This window comes from Syngnathus floridae, chromosome 12 (genome assembly GCF_059516105.1).
Source record: "Syngnathus floridae isolate MCC-2025c chromosome 12, RoL_Sflo_1.0, whole genome shotgun sequence".
Classification (NCBI taxonomy): domain Eukaryota; kingdom Metazoa; phylum Chordata; class Actinopteri; order Syngnathiformes; family Syngnathidae; genus Syngnathus; species Syngnathus floridae.
The window spans coordinates 12,717,058-12,735,463 of record NC_142424.1 but is presented as its reverse complement, the minus strand read 5'-3'; the positions used below and the strand labels follow the sequence as shown (position 1 = coordinate 12,735,463).

Below are 18,406 nucleotides of genomic sequence, written 5' to 3'. Positions count from 1 at the left end.
TGTACGTACACTTGTGTCATGATTGGAGACGGGGTGACCAACTGCAGCACGGATCTTTAATAAAAAGGGGAAAGGGGAAGTGGAACGCTGGACTGCCGGTCTTGCTGGTGTGGCTGAGCAGAAGAGCGCAGCGTCGGAGGCAGGCAGGCAGGTGGTCGAGGCAGGCGGCGATGAGAGCGTGGTCAAGGACAGGCGAGTATAGTCAGGATAGGCAGCGAGAAAGGCGAGTCGGAACATGGGCAAAGTCGGCAACGGGAATTGTTCGGGCAGGGCACAGTGGGCAGAGCACAGTGAGCAGTGGCGTGATGGGCAGGGTAAGGAGACGAACCGACAACCACTGGCTTGATTCACAGGGTTGAAATAGAGCTGACCTAACAAGCAGTGGCAGGTGCTGGTGATCGGCTTGATTGGGGGCATTGCTGGAAGTCAGGTGACGCAGGTACGTGACAGAACACCCCCCCCCAAGGAACGGCTCTTGACATCCCAAAAACAACCCGACCCGGGTGGGTTACTCTGACGCGCGTCAATACCAGTCCGACAAGTCCGAGTCATCTGATGAACACGTCTCCCAAGCACTGTCATCAGGTGGCCCAACAGACAATTCCCCATCCTCAGTTGTGGCATCGGGAGGCGTTGGCCTAGGGGCCGGCACAGAGTCAGAATCAGCTTTATTGGCCAAGTTTTTGCATGCCAAACAAGGAATTTGACTCCGGTTGTTCTCAGCCTCTGTCCAACATTTAAGTGACTAACAACATTCAGGTGACTAACAACATTTAAGTGGCAAGAGCAGGGTGTTATTGCTCAGTCAGTGATGTCTCTGAGACTCTGAGTGGTGTGAGCTCATCAGAGCGACAGCCTGGGGGAAGAAGCTGTGTCTGTGTCTGATTTTGACGCTCTGTAACGCTGTCCGAAGGAGAGTAGTGCGAACAGACTGTGACCTGGGTGAGAAGGCTCTGTAGAGATGTTACTTGCACGTTTCCTGGTCCTGGACAGGTACAAGTCTTGGATATATGGGAGGTTGGTCCCGATTATCTTTTTCGCAGTCCTGATTGTCCGTTGCAGTCTGTGCTTGTCTTGTTTGGTGGCCGAGCCAAACCAGACAGTGATGGAGGTGCAGAGGATAGACTGGATGATGGCAGTGTAGAAGGTCTTCAGCAACTCCTGTGCCAGGTTGAACTTCCTGAGCTGTCTCAGAAAGTAGTTGTACTCTGCTAGGCCTTTTTCCAGATAGAGTCTATGTGGCCGGTCCATTTCAGGTCCCGGGAGATTGTGGATCCCAAGAACTTGAAGGCGTTTGTGGTGGAAATAGCATTACTGAGGATGGTGAGGGGTGGAAGTGGCGAAGGGTCTCTCCTAAAGTCCACTGTCATCTCCACAGTCTTGAGAGGGTTCAGCTTCAAGTGGCTTTAGCTGCACCAGTGGACCAGCCGCTCCAACTCCTGTCTGTACGCAGTCTCATCACCGTCCTGGATCAGTCCGATGAGAGTGGTGTCGTCCGCATACTCCACGAGCTTCACAGAAGGGTCTCCTGAAGAGCAATCGTTGTGTAGACAGAGAAGAGCAGTGGGGAGAGTACACACCCCTGGGGGGCGCCAGTGCTGGTGGTCCGGGTGTCGGACATGATGGTCCCCACCCTCACCTGCTGTCTCCTGTTTGTCAGGAAGCTGGTGATCCACTGGCAGGTGGAGGCAGGCACCGCGAGCTGGATAAGCTTCTGGTGGAGGATATCGGGAGCGATCCACAAACAGGATCCTGGCATACCTTCCTGGGGTTTCTAGGTGGCGCAGGATGTAGTGCAGTCCCATGTTGACCGCATCATCACTGTTTGCCTGGTAGGTAAACTGCAGGGGGTCGAGCAGGGACCAAATGTCTCTCTTTTGGACGACCTCTTCATCGTCTTCAGCTCCCTCAGCGGCATCTTCAGCTCCCTCAGTAAACCTTTGTGGGGGCTCAACATTATTTGCTTTCTTGCCAGCTTTGCCATTTTTTAGCACTTTTGGTGGCAGAGTCTCCTCCTCATCACTTGAATCATCCACTTCTATGGGAGGCGGACGGGCTCTTTTTGTCTCTATGTCCCAAAAACAGAATCCGACCCAGGGTGGGGTTACTCTGACGCGCGTCAATACCAGTCCGACAAGTCCTCCCTGCTCCATTTCCGCACGCGACATTTGTACCTTGTACCTTGTTATAAAAAAGTTGTTTCTTCACCTGCCAAGACGTACAAAGAGATCGAAATTCCGTTTCCCACTATCCCACGGTGACAAGACATAGTACACAATATACATACAAGTAAACAACACAAAAAGTAAAAACAAGAAGGCACAAACAATGAATAAATAAGAGTGATGAATAAATAATAAATAAACAAATAACATAATAAATAAGACGAGGAAAAATGGAGCAAGGGTGCACACAGCAGACAGTCAGAACATAGCGCAAAAGTACAGGATGTTACGCAGGCGGGGGAGAGGGTTCAGGATCCTAACAGCCTGGAATATGAAGCTGTTGCTGAGTCTGGTGGTGCGGGAGCGCAGGCTCCTGTACCACTTCCCAGAGGGCAGAAGATCAAACAAAGAGTGAGCGGGGTGACTCACATCACACACAATCGTGGTCGCCTTGCGGGTGAGATGGTAGGTGTAAATGTCCTTCAGGGAGGGGAGTGAAGCACCAATAGTCTTACCAGCTGTGGTCACCATGCGCTGCAGGGCCTTCATGTTGTCGTCAGTGCAGCTACCACCCTACACAGCGATACAACTGGAGAGGACACTCTCAGTGTATATGTAATAAATAAATTATTAATATTAATTAATGCATTATTAATATATGCATTAATGCATGACGGGCTTGTAGTCCGTGATGGTCTGAATGCCTTGCCATAGGCTCTGCGCGTCCCTGCTGTCTTTGAAGTGGGCGGTAATCGTGCAAGAGAATGCCCTCTTCGCTTCCTTGATGCTCCGGGACAGGTCGGCCCCTGCTGTTCTTAAGCCAGCCTCATCCCCAGCCCTGAAGGCTTTGTCCCTGGCCCTCAGCAGCCTGAGGACAGCCCTTGTCATCCTCGGCCTGGATGCTTTCACTCTTTGTCTGTATGCGGGCATCAGCATAACAGTGATATGAAAAGAGTTCTAAAAACATATTTGCAGTATGTATACTTTAGCTACATCTACATACGTATGTTATGCACGCACGCACACACACACACACACACATCATATTTATATTATTTATACATTATTTTCTGTATGTCATAATATAGTATTTACATGTTATTATTTAATGTTATAATGATAGCATATGCACATATACGGTTTAATGTACATTTATTGAAACACAAAGAATGATGTATATATTAAAAATGATAAAGTGACACTACTTTGTGGATTTTCACTTATCCCGGGTGGTCGTGGAACCAATTTTCTGCGACAAATGAGAGATTCATGTGCTTCCAGTTTATTTAAAAGAAAATTAACAACCAAATTAGACACTGCATTCCAGCATTCATGCATTCTTGTTCTGACATTTACACCTCCCATCTCGCCCGCAAGGCAACCTCGATTGGGAGAGATGTGAGTCACCCGGCTCACTCTCTGTTTGACCTTCTGCCCTCTGGGAAGAGGTACAGGAGCCTGCGCTCCCGCACCACCAGACTCACCAACAGTTTCTTTGTCCAGGCTGTTAGGACCCTGAACTCGCTACCCCCTTCTGCGTAGCGTGCGGCACTGTTGCGCTATTTTCTGGAATGTCTGCTGTACGCGCACTTGCTCCTTTTTTTTTTTTTGCTCCTCTTATTTATTTGTTGTGTTATTTATTCATTATTTATTCAGCACGCTGTTGTTATACTTGTTTACTTGTTTGTCTGTTGTGGGCCATGTCTTGTCACCGTGGGATAGGGAGGAATGAAATTTCGGTTTCTTTGTGTGTCTTTGGCATGTGGAGAAATTGACAATAAAGCTGACTTTGACTTTGATTTCCTTGTTTCAAATATGAGCTGGTTGACATACACTTCTTATCATTTCCATTCCAATGCTTCTAGGATTTTATATGAATTCATGACCATCGTTTGAAAATTTACAATGAGCGGCAGAGCGCGCGCCAATCACCCTCTGCCTCAAACATTATCTATTGTTTATGTCCAACTTACTTAATGCAAGGTAGTTTTTCTTCTATTAAGGAAAGCGCACACTGACACAAAGCTTACAAGCCTACATGAAAAGAGTTGAATTTCATCTGATCATATTATTCGTCTGCGTTCAGAAAAGAGTTACAATCAGCACAGGACCGCTTTTCTATCTCCCGTAGTTTCCACCACCACTTGGGCAGAGATCAGAAAAGCGGATGCTAATTCAGGCAGTCCTTACAATTATATAGCTCTGCTTACTCTCAGTACTATTCTAAGAAGGCTGTTGGCTTTTTCGGCCTCTTCGTGCAACTGCTGGCATACTCCTTATCTCAGCGTACTTTCCTGCAAATGTCATTTGAACCACTTCTTTCAACATTGGTGATTACAATAACCTTATTCGTTAGTTTTGAGATGTTTTCTCCTCTCCTGATTATGAACTCACTGATGATGATGCCTTGTAAGGTTTTGTTCTCTCTCAACATGATCAGAGCTACTGTTTCTTGCTGCCCAATGTATTTGTATAGAAACATTCCCCTCTTCTGTAGAATGTTCTTGTCCAAAAATTTTTACGGATCTCTCATGCAGGCCACTGAACACTGTTACACTAGTGTTTAATGATTATCTCAGAACAAAAGTGCAGAACACATATGTGCATGAGTCTAAATATTTGTAAACCAAACAGATTGTGTATGTGAACATTTATGTCCTTTAATAAATGAAGTGACCATATTAGTTTTGAGACTTTTTGACTCTATATCCACATCGTCAATATTAACATTATAGCTCAATAGCATCGAGGTTATGTGACCTATTGACCCCAAAAATTGTAGGATGAAAGACCTTCATGGGCTGGTTGAGATACTCCTCTTGTAACTGACCAAAGACATCCTCTCTTCGGCCATGTACCAGCCAAAAGCCGCCTTTAGTCCAGGAAACGTTTTCTGAAAAGTGTCCCACCCCTCGGAACACCGAGCATAGGCAGTGAAAGAGTCACTCGGTGGGAAGAAAGACTTCACAATCTTCCACCAGAAACTACAATGGAGCTTAAGGCAAGCGAGACACTGCCCCACTTTGCAACGTGGAAACGCCTAAACAGACTAAGATCTGGGGTTGGACGTGCCAAAGTCACTCTCGTCAAATGGGGACATCTGAATGATCGGAACGCTGAGTGTGACTGTGGCACTGAACCACAGACCACGCAACACCTCCTCATATGCCCCCTGCTGGAACATCCCTGCACAGCGTCAGACTTGGCAGAGTTTAATGAGAAGGGACAGAAATGTGTTCAGCTGTGGCTGAACCACATCTAGCCAAGCCTTGTAACTAACTGCCTTGTAGACACGATAAGAAAAAGAATTACATTCCAATGCTTCTTATGTTATGAATTTGTTTCTGTAAATATTAGGGTTTTAATTCAATAACTTCGAGGTCATGTGAACCAATTATTTTAAAATGCACTGCTGAGGCTATTATAAATGTGCAAATGTAAATGTGTTTTTCATTTTGAAAAATTACATCATAATACAACATAATGAGGCATATTCGAAATGGGTTATCTTTTATTTTGAAAACCGGATGTGTTTACATGATATCGCACACTGCACTGCTTTTCCCTCGCTCTCTTTTGCCGTGTTTATATTCTATCGCACTGCTTTGCTTTCCCTTCGCTCTTTTTTTACCGCAAAGCGTAAAATATGGGCACATTTGAAATTCAGGAGCGGCTTGAGTGTATTCCTTTCATGGCTGTTATGCTGCAATCGACGAGGGTCGGAAGAATTTATCCGACTTCCAACTCGGTGAAGATGACGACAACATCCCTTTGAACTGGGGCTGTGGTGTGGCAGCTGATCCGTCAGGAGCGAGTCCAATTTCCCTGTAGTGGGAGGAGCTCGAATCTAGGGACTCACCATTAGAGCAGACGTGGCAAAGCATGGCGTCGTCAACGTGAGTCTGTGGTTGTTCATGGGAAATCGAGCTGATCAGCTCGCAGGTGAGTACAAAGGCTGTTTATGTTGCAATATGAATTTATATACACGTTATCTCCAACGACACGCGTTTCCCTTAACAGTTAAGGCTTAACTAAAAACAAACCGTACGAACATCTTCAGTACTGGACTTTCCTTTTGCTTTGTCATGAACAGCAGTGCACACGTGTAACGTTCGCGCTTTCTTTACACGCACACGCACAGCGGTTTGATTGCATTCGCTAATGAAATTGTGTTCCTAAAAACAAAGTGTTGTTCAAAGTATAAAGAGCGGTGCTAATTTAGCCCTGCTCATAGAACGCTAAATGCCCAGTGAAATATACCAGAACGCGACAATTTTTCGACGCATCTCGGCAGTTGTGCCATTGTAATTCCCATATGGGAACGCGCATGCATTGGATGACAGCAGTGCGACATTACTTGCCTGTTGACATTTTAAGAAACGAATAAGTCACATTTGTGTTTTCGCATTTTCAATTGTATTAAAAAGGTTTTGAAAAAAAGCGTTTCTACTCAACGCTAGCTGTGTGGAAAAGCAAAAGAACTGTACACAGTACACCCCCTCCCGTTCGGCAGTTTACGCGAGGTGCGTTCAATGACCTGTCACACAATATGACTTCTCATATTCAACGAAATAATACGAATGATACTCATTCAATGGGTGCATTGAAATTGCAACGACAAGTACGTGAGCTCATTGAAACGAGCACGTGAATTTTATAACGGTTATTTGACCCACTATAATCAAATCAAAGGGAAGGGGATTCATTTTTCTTTCAGAGGTAATTAAAATTTTGCCACAACAGTTTTTTTCTATCAGAGATGTAAACCAGCTGATTTATTATTAACTGAATAAGCAGGCCTGCTTCACCCCTATTGGTCAAGTCATATCTATGATAGATAAACGGATGACTCGAACACAATCCCTTTGATAAGCCAATATCACCGGTTCAAGATGGCGGCGCGTGCACACGCAGCGGCTACTCTCTGTCCCGTTTGGTGTTTTGTGAGTGATTACTGAGTGTGTCCGGCAGCTTTGTGTGTGTTCGTCTCGGGTGATACGTCGTGCTACTAGTGCGGCGGGCATGTTCTGCTCATCGGCGGAAGTGGGATCTATGGCGTTCTGGACTTTGGTGCGGAGAGATTAAGGGCGCTCGGACTGCTTCGTCATGGACTGCTTCGTCATGGAGCGACGCCGGACTGGCCTGCTCTTCCTCCCCCGAGTCCGGCCTGCTCTTCCTCCCCCAGTTGGACTGCGTCGTGAGCTCGGACTGCTCCGTCCTGGAGCATTGTTTGGATGCGTCGGCAGCGGGTCTGCGAGGCAGCGGAAGAGGGGCCAGCGCGAAGACGTCGGGCCAGGCTTGCGGCCAAACCAGCTCGCCCAGCCGTGCCTTCCATTCTCCTGGCGTACGTTCGTTCGTGGGACGACAAGATGGGTTGCGTTCGCCTGATAGGATCCACGAACCGGACAGTGCGTGCCTGCTGTGTGCTCGTGTTCACAGTGGCCTGGTTGACTGTCATCTTTCCGGACTCTGCTGTGCATCAGGAGCGGCTAGCGTGCTATCACTCTTACATGTTCATCTTCTTGTTTTATTTTTCCTGTGTTGTTTACTTGTATGTGCGTTGTGAACTCTGTCTTGTCACCCTGGGATAGTGAGAAACGTTATTTCAATCTCTTTGTGTGTCTTGACATGCAGAGGGATTGACAATAAAGGAGACTTTGACTTTGAAAAAAAAAAGTCATGTGTTTGCAGTGCATGTAATGACATTGTGATGAAGTGTAACAATGAGCAAGCTCAAACAAACAAACAAACAAAGGTAAGCCTTTGGCAAAATTGTTTTCCGTTAGATACAGTTGGTTGTTTTTTCTACAGAACAATCACAACAACAGGTTAATTCAGTGTCAAACTATATTTTATTAGTACGATTTGTAAATATTTTGTTCCACAAAAGATTCTGCTTCCCTTAAGGTTAAGGAAATGATGGAAGAGAGTGGGATTGATACTACGCCTCCATCCAGCCCTACACCACCAATAAATGCAGCTGCTTCAGTCAGCGCTCCTCCAATGAGCATAGGTAGGACATTTGTATTTATTCTAGTCCAGAGGTCTTTTACCAAAAGGGAATCAATCATTTTTCCATTTAAATTGCTCGCATTGCTCAGAGGCACACCCCACGCTATCATTTTATTCATTTATACACCGTTCTCCTGTCACTTATAAACCCGTGCAGTAGCGCATTTGTATAAGGTGAAGAGCAAAGTGGCGAGGGATCTCTGTACTGTTTATTACTCATTCATCATCATTTATCATTATCAATCATTAAATCTATGCCTCTGAGACTGCCGGCTGTTATAAAAGCCAGATGTGCTGCAACAAATAACCAGTGGTGTGTTGTTCACTTGTTTTTATTGTTCCATTTTTTTTCCTCATAATTGTGTGATTCTGTAGTTTTTTTCTCTTGGTTTGTGTAAACAAGTAACTTACTGACTACCACATTTTTTCTTGGTTTCTTTTAGTATTTCGTTAAGGCAGAAAGCTTCCATTTGTGTGACTGTCATCTGCTTATTTTCTACAAAATTATACAACTAAATGAACGGCCTTACAGACTGCAAATCTTAGGCAATAGCTATATGGGCTCATTTACTCTCTTAAAGACTGCCTGGGCTGTCATTTTGGGGAGTACTTACTTTGCAATAAGGCCCGTAAATGTGAAATTGTTACGTTAAATACAAAAAGTGTTAACAAGTAATGTCTAAAAGATGACCAGCATTTGACAAAAAGTATCTTACTTCTCAATAAGGCCCGTAAATGTGAAATTGTTACGTTAAATACAAAAAGTGTTAAGTAATGTCTAAAAGATGACCAGCATTTGACAAAAAGTATCATCAAGGTTTAATATTTATGTTTCAGATCCATCAAGTCATCTCATCGCTGCAGGCACTAGCTCAATCAATGCTTCTTCCCTTCCTGCTTTTAGCAGCCCCGTGACTCCACCTTCTATATTTCCTCCTCCATCTTCACTTGGCAGCCCCTTCAGCACCAATACTTCGGTCTCTGTGCCTCCCCTGACCTCTTCCACAGGACCACCATCCTTTTCTTCTGGTGCACCCCCTGTTGGGCCTCCTATTTCCAATTCTTCCATGAGCGCAGGATATGACATCACACGGGGTCATGCTGGTCGAACACCACAGACACTGCTGATGCCAACTTTTATCAGCCCATCCTCTATTCCAGGTACATAATGTGTGCAACAGCATACTTGATTCAATTCTATTGCAACCATGGATGGTGTCATGGCTTTCTTTTCATCTCCAGGTGTACTGTCTAACCCTATGGTTCAGCAACCTGCCATGACTGTGGGTTTCGATGCCAGATCCCCAATCACATTCCCCGAGGAGCGAGAGGATCCCAGAGTATCCATAGACAACAATGGCAGTAGAGGAATATGGGGCTTTTTTAAGGTAAATGTTCAATGATTGTAAAGCCAACATCAAGAGATTGTCCAACGATTGATTACATTTTAATTTTGTTTTGTTTCTCTAATAGTGTGTACTCGTATGAATTTAAATTTCATTTGAATTTTCTAGATGACTTGTTCACAGCTGCGGTTTGGGGACTGCCTGTTTTTCTCAGTATTTTCAGTTCAGTACATTTTGAAGCTAATAAATGCATTTAGGTTATGCAGTAGATTCCGAATTTACTGCCCCGATCTATGTAAAACGTAATGTCCTCAGATTAGTTCATCGGGTCTGCATATTACGCCTGTTCATTACGTCTCTGTGTGGCTTGCACAAACGGTAGTATTTATTTATCAATGGCGGCAAAGGTACATACTTAGCACAAATGATAATATTATTTACCAATGGCGGTGGAGGTATCTATTCCGGTACGTGTTACGTCTAGTCCTCTGATGGTCTACCGCCCTGAACTACGTAAAACGTAGTGTCCTCTGTTTGGTTCATCGGGTGCCTGTATATTACATCTCTGTGTGGCGGAAGCCACACTAAACAACGTTACAGATTTGCACAAACGGTAGTATTTATTTATCAATGGCGTTGGAGGTACATACTTTGCTCAAACGATCGTAATCATTTACAAATGGTGGCGGAGGTATGTACTCCTCTACGTGTTACATCCAGTCGTCTGATTGGTTTACCGCCCTGATCTACGTAAAACGTAGTGTCCTTTGATTGGTTCATCGGGTGCCTGTATATTACGTCTCTGTGGCGGAAGCCACACAAAACAACTTTACAGATTTGCACATACAATAGTGCTGTAATTTCCGGACTATAAGCCACACCTGATTAGGCCGCACCAGCTACATTTAGGGGAAAATCTTGTTTTGTTCATATATAAGCCGCACCGGACCATAAGCCGCAGGGTTTTTTTAATGTTTAATTACAATTTGTATGAGAATATACACAGGAAAGAGATGGTTCTTTGGGGACGCATACCTTTTATTAACAAAACCCTTATTGACAGGGATGAAAGAGCTCTGCAAACATACAAACATGTATAAATCTCAGTGACGACCATAATAAATTTAATGTGCAGGAAACACTAGCAACACAAAACTAATAATAAATAAAATGGGACGACTTACAGGGGTAAAGTTGGCAATGTGATACGAGCGACACGTATAGCTATATCCAGAGTAGATGTGACCGGCAAATAAAGAAAGAAAAGAGTGACGCAACAAGATGTCATCAACAATAGCCCAGTGCCCTCTAGTGACCGGAGGAAACCTCTACAGTGCATGAGCAGTTCCTTCGTTAAGAGCCAAATCGACTGCCTTTAAGTTAAAAGTGGCATCATATGCATTTCTTTTGTCCCCCATAATGAGGGTTTGTGTATAAAAGCTTCCTTTCTTCAGTAATGTCCGTCTTGATCTCGTTCTGTCTCTTCTTTGTGTCAATTATACAGCACTATTTGCCTGGCGGACGGGCATGCGATCAACACACCACTCTTCTCCCCAGTGACTGTGTGTGGTCTCATATCCCTCCGTCCAGCAAAGCGGTGCCGGCTAACAGCGGTCAGTCCACAGCCTTTTTACGAGTGTATGAGTACGAGTCATCACAAAAATCACAAAAAATCCATAGATACGCCGCACCGGACGACAAGCCGCAGGGTTCAAAGCTTGTGCAAAAAGTAGCGGCTTATACGTAGTCTGGAAAAGGAAAAGTGTTTCACAGGCCCAACCGGGGTCAGTTCACGTCAAGTTTCAGAGTGGTTCATCTGTTTCTGTGCAAATTCTGAGGTTTCTCCTGAAGTTATAGTTATCACAGAATACTGAATTTAGAAATGTCACTGCGTCTTAAATGATATTGAATGCTGCCCATTCTTTGCCAGGTAAAGGATGATGATGATGATATTATGCTCTTTGTTTTCGCTTTAGGGAGTCGCTGGAAACCCTGTTGTTAAAACAGTCCTGGATAAGACTAAACATTCTGTAGAGTCTATGATTACCACTCTAGATCCTGGTATGGCTCCATACATCAGTAAGCATCTCTTATCACTCAAGCCATATAGGCGAATGATGACAGTGGTGTAAAATAACACATCTTCTTTCATCAATAAAGGAGGATGGAATGGCACAGAAATCTTGTCAACTTGGAAATAAAAACATATTTAGATCTTTTGATGATGAAGAAAATGAACGAATATGAAACGATGTGTTTTTTTTTCCTTTATAGAGTCCGGAGGGGACATTGACATTGTTGTGACATCAACTAAAGAGATAAATGTTGATTCAGTCCGAGATGCTTTTCAAGAGGTGTTTGGAATGGCCATGGTGACTGGAGAAATTGGTTCTTCCAACATTGCCCCTCAGCCTGTGGGTTATGCAGCGGGTATCAAGGTCCGTTTTGAAAAACATCCGTATTTTATATGCGTGTATGATGTAAAATTTGTGTATATTTAGACGCGTGGTATTTATTTAGGTATTTTGTCCCTCTGTCATTCTTTTTCGATGTTCATTGTACTTAAATGCTTCTGATCATCATGCCAATTTTAATATCTCACAAAGACAACCATTGTAAAATGCAAAATACCGTTTATAGAGAATGATTATTTTATTAAGGTAGAAAAAAAACATTTTTTACATGAAGGTGTATTCAGACCTGAGTGTTTGGTCCAATTTAAACGGACCAGGGTTCAATTGTAACACTGGTCTGGACCTTTTGTGCAGGTGTGAATACACGCAGATGAATTCTGGTGCGGATTAAAGAACTGCTTTGCTTTACTTTCGGTTTGCTTCCAAACAAACTCTGGTGCGGTTCGCTTCAGGTGTGAATACAAACAGTGTAGATCCGAACCAACAGCACAAATATGCAGAACAGGAATGCAGCGCGTAGGACTCGAATGTTTTCCTCCATTTCCGGTTCTGTGCTCTGTGTGCCGCCCTGGTCAACTGCTGTTCAATGGGAACATAGATCTTCACAAGGGTGGGTGTGTTTACAAAATATACTACTTCACTTGCAAAATGTGCAGTCTGAATAGGAACCGCGTCAAACAAAAACGAAAAGCGTTCGCTTTTGGTCCGGATCAAACAAACGGACTAGACGACATTTCTGGTCTGAATACACCCTTAAAGAAGTGAAGTAAATTGAGAAAATTTGAAATGCAATCTAGTTTGGTCACGAGTAAAGTAATAGAACATCATACAACATATAAAGCATGAAAAAATAATTTCTATTTTGTGTGTGTGCGTGTGCACACGTGTGTATATACATTGGGGCAAAAAAAGTATTTAGTCAGCCACCAATTTTGCAAGTTACAAGATGAGCGATGCCTGTAATTTTCATCATAGGTACACTTCAGCTATGAGAGACAGAATGGGGGGGAAAGAATCCAGGAAATCACATTTTATTTTTAATGAATTAATTGGTATATTCTTCAGTCAAATAAGTATTTGGTCACCTACAAACAAGCAAGATTTTTAGTGCTCACAGACCTGTAGCATCTGCACAGGTGTCAAACTCCAGGCATCGGGGGCCGCATTCCTACATGTTTTCCTCGTTAAACACACCTGATTCAATTAATCAGGCTCCTGCAAAACGCGAGGATGAACTGATCATTTGAATCAGATGTGTTTAACGAGGGAAATTTGGAAAACGTGTGACTCGGCTCCTGAGGACTGGAGTTTGACACTCGAGTTTTAGACTCTTCTGTCCTCCACTCGTTACCTGTATTAGTGGCACCTGTTTGAACTCATTATCAGTATAAAAGACACCTGTCCACAACCTCAAACTGTCACAACAAACTCCACAATGGCCAAGACCAAAGAGCTGTCAAAGGACACCAGAAACAAAATTGTTGACCTGCACCAGGCTGAGAAGACTGAATCTGCAAGCAGCTTGGTGTGAAGAAATCAACTGTGAGAGCAATTGTTAGAAAATGGAAGACTACTGATAATCTCCCTCAATCTGGGGCTCCACGCAAGATTTCACCCCATAGGGTCAAAAGGATCACATGTATCGTGAGATTTTGAGTGGAAACCTCCCATCAGCAAGGGCATTGAAATTTAAACATGGCTGGGTCTTTCAGCATAACAATGATCCCAACCACATCGCCCGGGCAACAAAGGAAATGTTAAGGATCGGACAGTACAGCCAAGTGCGTAACGACGGACTTTATTTGAAGGGGATGATGGGAACAGCTGGCGCTGGAGCGGCGATCGGGCTGGAGAGGACAACGATTCTGCGAGGGTTTCGAGTAGTCAAGCGAGTCAATTCTCTCCGGGATTGATGAGCGAAGCAGCATCAAGGGACAGACTGGCACTCGGGTCTGCGCTGGCGGCGCTGATATAGCGCTGTCCATGAACCCGTGGCAGGTGACGGTGATCCCACTGACAGGGGGGCGTGGTCCCGTCGCAGGTGGCACCAGCACGTGACAGAACCCCCACCACAAGGGACGGCTCCCGACGTCCCCAGGAACCGAAAATAACAAAACAAAAAAACTAAAAGGAAGGCAATACCCCAGGCGGCCAGGTGGAGGGGTCAGCACCCGCTGAAACGTCCGACACCTCGCCAGACGCAGGATCGACGGGCGCGGGGGAAGAAGACCCCGGTACCGGTGGGCAAGACCTCCCCGGACCCTCACCCCTGGTCCCCTCGTCCCTCCTCGGGCGCCCGCGCCGAGGACCCGGTTGGTCCGGATGACAACGATGGAACTCCGTGATGTGCGAACGGTCGAGTATCCAGCGGCTCGGAATCCAGGAGCGGTGCGCGTCGTCATAACCCTCCCAGTCCACGAGGTATTGTAGGCCCCGACCCCGCCGCCGCGATCGGAGCAGGGAGCGGACAGCGTAAGCCGGGCCCCCATCGACGAGCTGGGGCGGTGGCGGCGGAACGGGCGCCGGCGCCAACGCGCTTTCATGGATGGGCCGCACACGGGACACGTGGAACGTGGGATGAACCCTCATGGAGTCTGGAAGGAGCAGACGGACTGCGGCCGGGCCAATCACCTTCTGGATAGGGAACGGTCCAACAAAGCGGGGCGCCAGTTTGCGGGATCCCGCTCGCAGCGGCAAATCCCGCGTCGAGAGCCACACACGCTGCCCCACTCTGTACTCCGGAGCCGGCGTCCGGTGCTTGTTCGCCTGGCGGGCGTAGCCTGAAACAGAGTGGAGAAGAGTGGCCCGGCCCCTCGCCCAGGCACGATGACAACGGCGGACACAAGCCTGGGCCGACGGGCACGCCGCACCACGCTCCTGGTGGGCGAACAAGGGTGGCTGGTACCCGAAGACGCAATGGAAAGGCGAAAGTCCCGTGGCCGAGCTGGGAAGGGAATTGTGAGCGTACTCTACCCAGGGAAGCTGTTGGACCCACCCGCGCTGGTCTCCGGCGGCCATGCATCGGAGAGACCTGCCCAGTTCCTGGTTCAGACGCTCCGCTTGACCGTTGGACTGAGGGTGAAACCCCGAGGAGAGGCTGGCCGTGGCGCCGAGGAGTCGGCAGAACTCCGTCCAGAAGGTGGAAGCGAATTGAGGTCCTCGGTCTGACACGATGTCTCGTGGGAGACCGTGGTGACGAAACACCTCCCGCACCATGATGGACGCTGTCTGCTTCGCAGATGGGAGCCTAGGCAGAGGGATGAAATGCGTCATCTTGCTAAAACGGTCTACCACCGTGAGGACCACCGTGTTTCCCTCTGAGGGGGGGAGGCCCGTGACAAAGTCGATCGACAGGTGAGACCAGGGACGCTGGGGAACCGGCAAGGGTTGAAGCAGCCCGGCCGGAGGACGAGTAGGCGTCTTGTAGCGGTTACAGATTGAGCAGGCTCTGACGTAGTCGCTGGTGTCCACTTGCCAGGTGGGCCACCAGAAACGCTGTGCCACCACGTACCTCGTACGTGCAGCGCCGGGATGACAGGCCAGGCGTGAGTCGTGCGCCCATTGCAGCACGGCCGATCGCAGGCCTTCAGGGACGAACAGGCAACCCTCCGGGCAGTTGCTGGGGCCGGGTTGATCGCGTGATGCGGCTTCCACTTGGCGTTCGATCTCCCATGTAAGAGCCGCCACCCGAACCGAGCTCGGGAGGATAGTGGGAGGCGGACCCTGTCCCTCCTCCCCACCAGGAAACAAACGCGACAGGGCGTCCGCCTTCGCGTTACGGGAACCCGGTCTGTAGGAAAGAGAGAACTCAAACCGGTCCAAGAACAGAGCCCACCGTGCCTGTCTCGCGTTCAGTCTCTTGGCCGATCTCAGATACTCCAAGTTGCGGTGGTCGGTCCAGACAATGAACGGAGTGGTGGCGCCCTCCAGCCAATGTCGCCACTCCTCCAAAGCCAACTTGACGGCGAGGAGCTCCCGATTACCGATGTCATAGTTCCGTTCTGAGGCTGACAAACGGCGAGAAAAGAAGGCGCACGGGTGGAGACAATCGTCTTGGCGGCTGCGTTGAGACAACACCGCCCCGACACCCACGTTCGAGGCGTCCACTTCGACCACGAACTGTCTGTCGGGATCGGGAACTCTGAGGATGGGAGCGGATGTGAACCTCCTCTTAAGCTCCTGAAATGCCTGTTCTGCCCGTTCTGTCCATTTGTATGGAGAGGCGGGGCTGGTAAGGGCGGTGAGTGGCGCGGCCGCCGTGCTGTATCCACGGATAAAACGGCGATAAAAGTTCGCGAAACCTAAGAATTGTTGCAGCCGCTTGCGTGTCTCGGGAACAGGCCATGACGTGACCGCCTCCACCTTCCCAGGGTCCATTTCGATGGATTCCTCACGCACCACGTAGCCGAGGAATTTGACAGAGGAGGTGTGGAACTCGCACTTCTCTGCCTTCACGTAGAGCGAATTCTCTAGGAGGCGTCGCAGCACCGCCCGAACATGCTTGATGTGCTCAGGAAGCGAGCGGGAGAAGATGAGGATGTCGTCCAAATAAACGAACACAAATTTGTCCAGCATGTCTCGTAACACGTCGTTTATCAGTGACTGGAAAACTGCTGGGGCGTTGGTGAGCCCAAACGGAACCACCAAGTACTCGTAGTGTCCGCTCGGGGTGTTGAAAGCCGTCTTCCACTCGTCTCCCTCCCGGATGCGGATCAGGTGGTAGGCGTTGCGAAGATCCAGCTTGGTGAAGATGGTGGCACCCTGAAGGCTCTCAAAGGCGGAAGAAAGAAGAGGTAGAGGGTATCGGTTCTTTACGGTGATTGCGTTTATTCCCCGGTAGTCGATACACGGGCGGAGCGTGCCCTCCTTCTTCTTCACGAAGAAAAACCCCGCTCCCGCAGGTGAAGAGGACGGCCGTATGATGCCGGCTGCCAGGGACTCCCGGATGTACTCCTCCATAGCCCGGCGCTCAGGAGCGGACAGGGAGTAGACGCGTCCCTTGGGAGGGAAGGCGCCGGGCAACAGGTCGATGGCGCAATCGTAGGACCGGTGTGGAGGAAGAGAAGCGGCCCTGGCTTTATACTAAAAACCTCTTTGAGTTCGTGATAAACTGCTGGGACATTGGAGATGTCGGGACTGTACCTGGGCGGGGCTCTGCCGAGTGGGCTGGTGGCCGCCTTCAGGCACACTCGATGGCAGCGTTCGCTCCACTGCCGTACAACCCCCACCTCCCAGTCCAGCACCGGGTTGTGCTGCCGCAACCAAGGGTGCCCCAGGATGAGCTGCTGTCCTGGGAGGGAAAGAAGAAAAAACTGGATGGTCTCGTGGTGATTGCCGGAGAGCAGTACCTTAACCGGTTCCGTCACGAAAGCCACCTCGCCAATCAGGCGGCCATCAATGGCACGCGCGGGAATGGACGGGCTCAGAGGGAGGAAGCCGACACCCCACCGACGCGCCAGGCTAATGTCCATGATGTTCCCCTCCGCGCCGGAATCCACCAAGGCTGCCACGTTCTGGTCGCCCGCCGCAAGCTGGACACGTGCCTGCAGCGTGAGCGTGCTGGGACTGGGAGAGCCGGTGCTGGTCGAGCTCACGCAGATCCCCCGACGCCGCGTGAGCTCCGGCCTTTTAGCGGGCACCCCGCCACCCGATGGCCCCCTTCCCCACAGTAAAAACACAAGCCCAGCGAGAGGCGTCGACGGTGCTCCTCCGAGGGGACCCGAGCCCCTCCCAGATCCATGGGCTCGGCGGGTGGAGTGGTGGGCGGGTCCCCAGCAGACGGAGGAATGTGGCCACGCGGATTCTGCGGGGACCTCCCCTCCCGATCGCGCCGCCGCGTCCGGATCCGCCGGTGTTAGGTTCAGATTCAGCAAAAGGATCAGCAGACAAAACCAGTGAGACAGAATGTTGAGTCTTTTCTCGCGAGGAGTGCAAACAGACTTACATCAATCCAAAATACACTAAAGGTCTTGTTTACACTCCTCTCTTTTTATTTAGGAATGCCCTACCTACAATGTGAGACTAGCCCCTGATAGGTGGGGGCGAAAGCGTGGGCTTTGTCTCATGAGTGAAGAAACGAGATTCTATGTGAAACTAGAAGTCGCGGACAGGATCCCATGAGAAACGAAAAGTGAATGTTATGGGAAACAAAGTAGTCATGTGAAAAGAGTGCATAGACAAAATGACATGTGCAGACATCAACAACTTTCTTGGATTCCCAGATGTGTAGAAGGTCAGGAAGCTCCAGACAGCATCGTTTAACTTGTTGTGGACTGGGTGATGTCTGCAAGAAGAAACAGCAAGCATTCTGCGCAATAACTTTATTAATAAGTACGCATTAGGGAACGCATGATAACATATATATACAATTTATCTAACAGCCGGTCTACTTGGGCCGCCAAGTCCATCGCGCCCCTCAGGGTTCGCGGGCGATCGTAAGACACCAGTTCGTCCTTCATATAATCCGCGA

General features: G+C 48.1%; 1 protein-coding gene across 2 annotated transcripts in view; it reads left to right on the top strand.

Moving 5' to 3' along the window:
• Positions 1–5,703: 5,703 nt before the first annotated feature.
• The window catches only part of prrc1 (proline-rich coiled-coil 1), a 48,720-nt gene continuing 36,017 nt past the window's right edge, over positions 5,704–18,406 (top strand). Inside the window, exons 1-6 of one of the 2 annotated variants that reach the window (XM_088391149.1) lie at positions 5,704–6,107; positions 8,073–8,178; positions 9,015–9,338; positions 9,420–9,565; positions 11,500–11,584; positions 11,798–11,961. In XM_088391149.1, the coding sequence (XP_088247275.1) occupies positions 8,082–8,178; positions 9,015–9,338; positions 9,420–9,565; positions 11,500–11,584; positions 11,798–11,961 (816 nt within the window). In that variant the 5' untranslated portion in view covers positions 5,704–6,107; positions 8,073–8,081. Of the gene's footprint in view, positions 6,108–8,072; positions 8,179–9,014; positions 9,339–9,419; positions 9,566–11,499; positions 11,603–11,797; positions 11,962–18,406 lie in introns of both variants that reach the window. The other variant, XM_088391148.1, reaches the window with a different exon arrangement.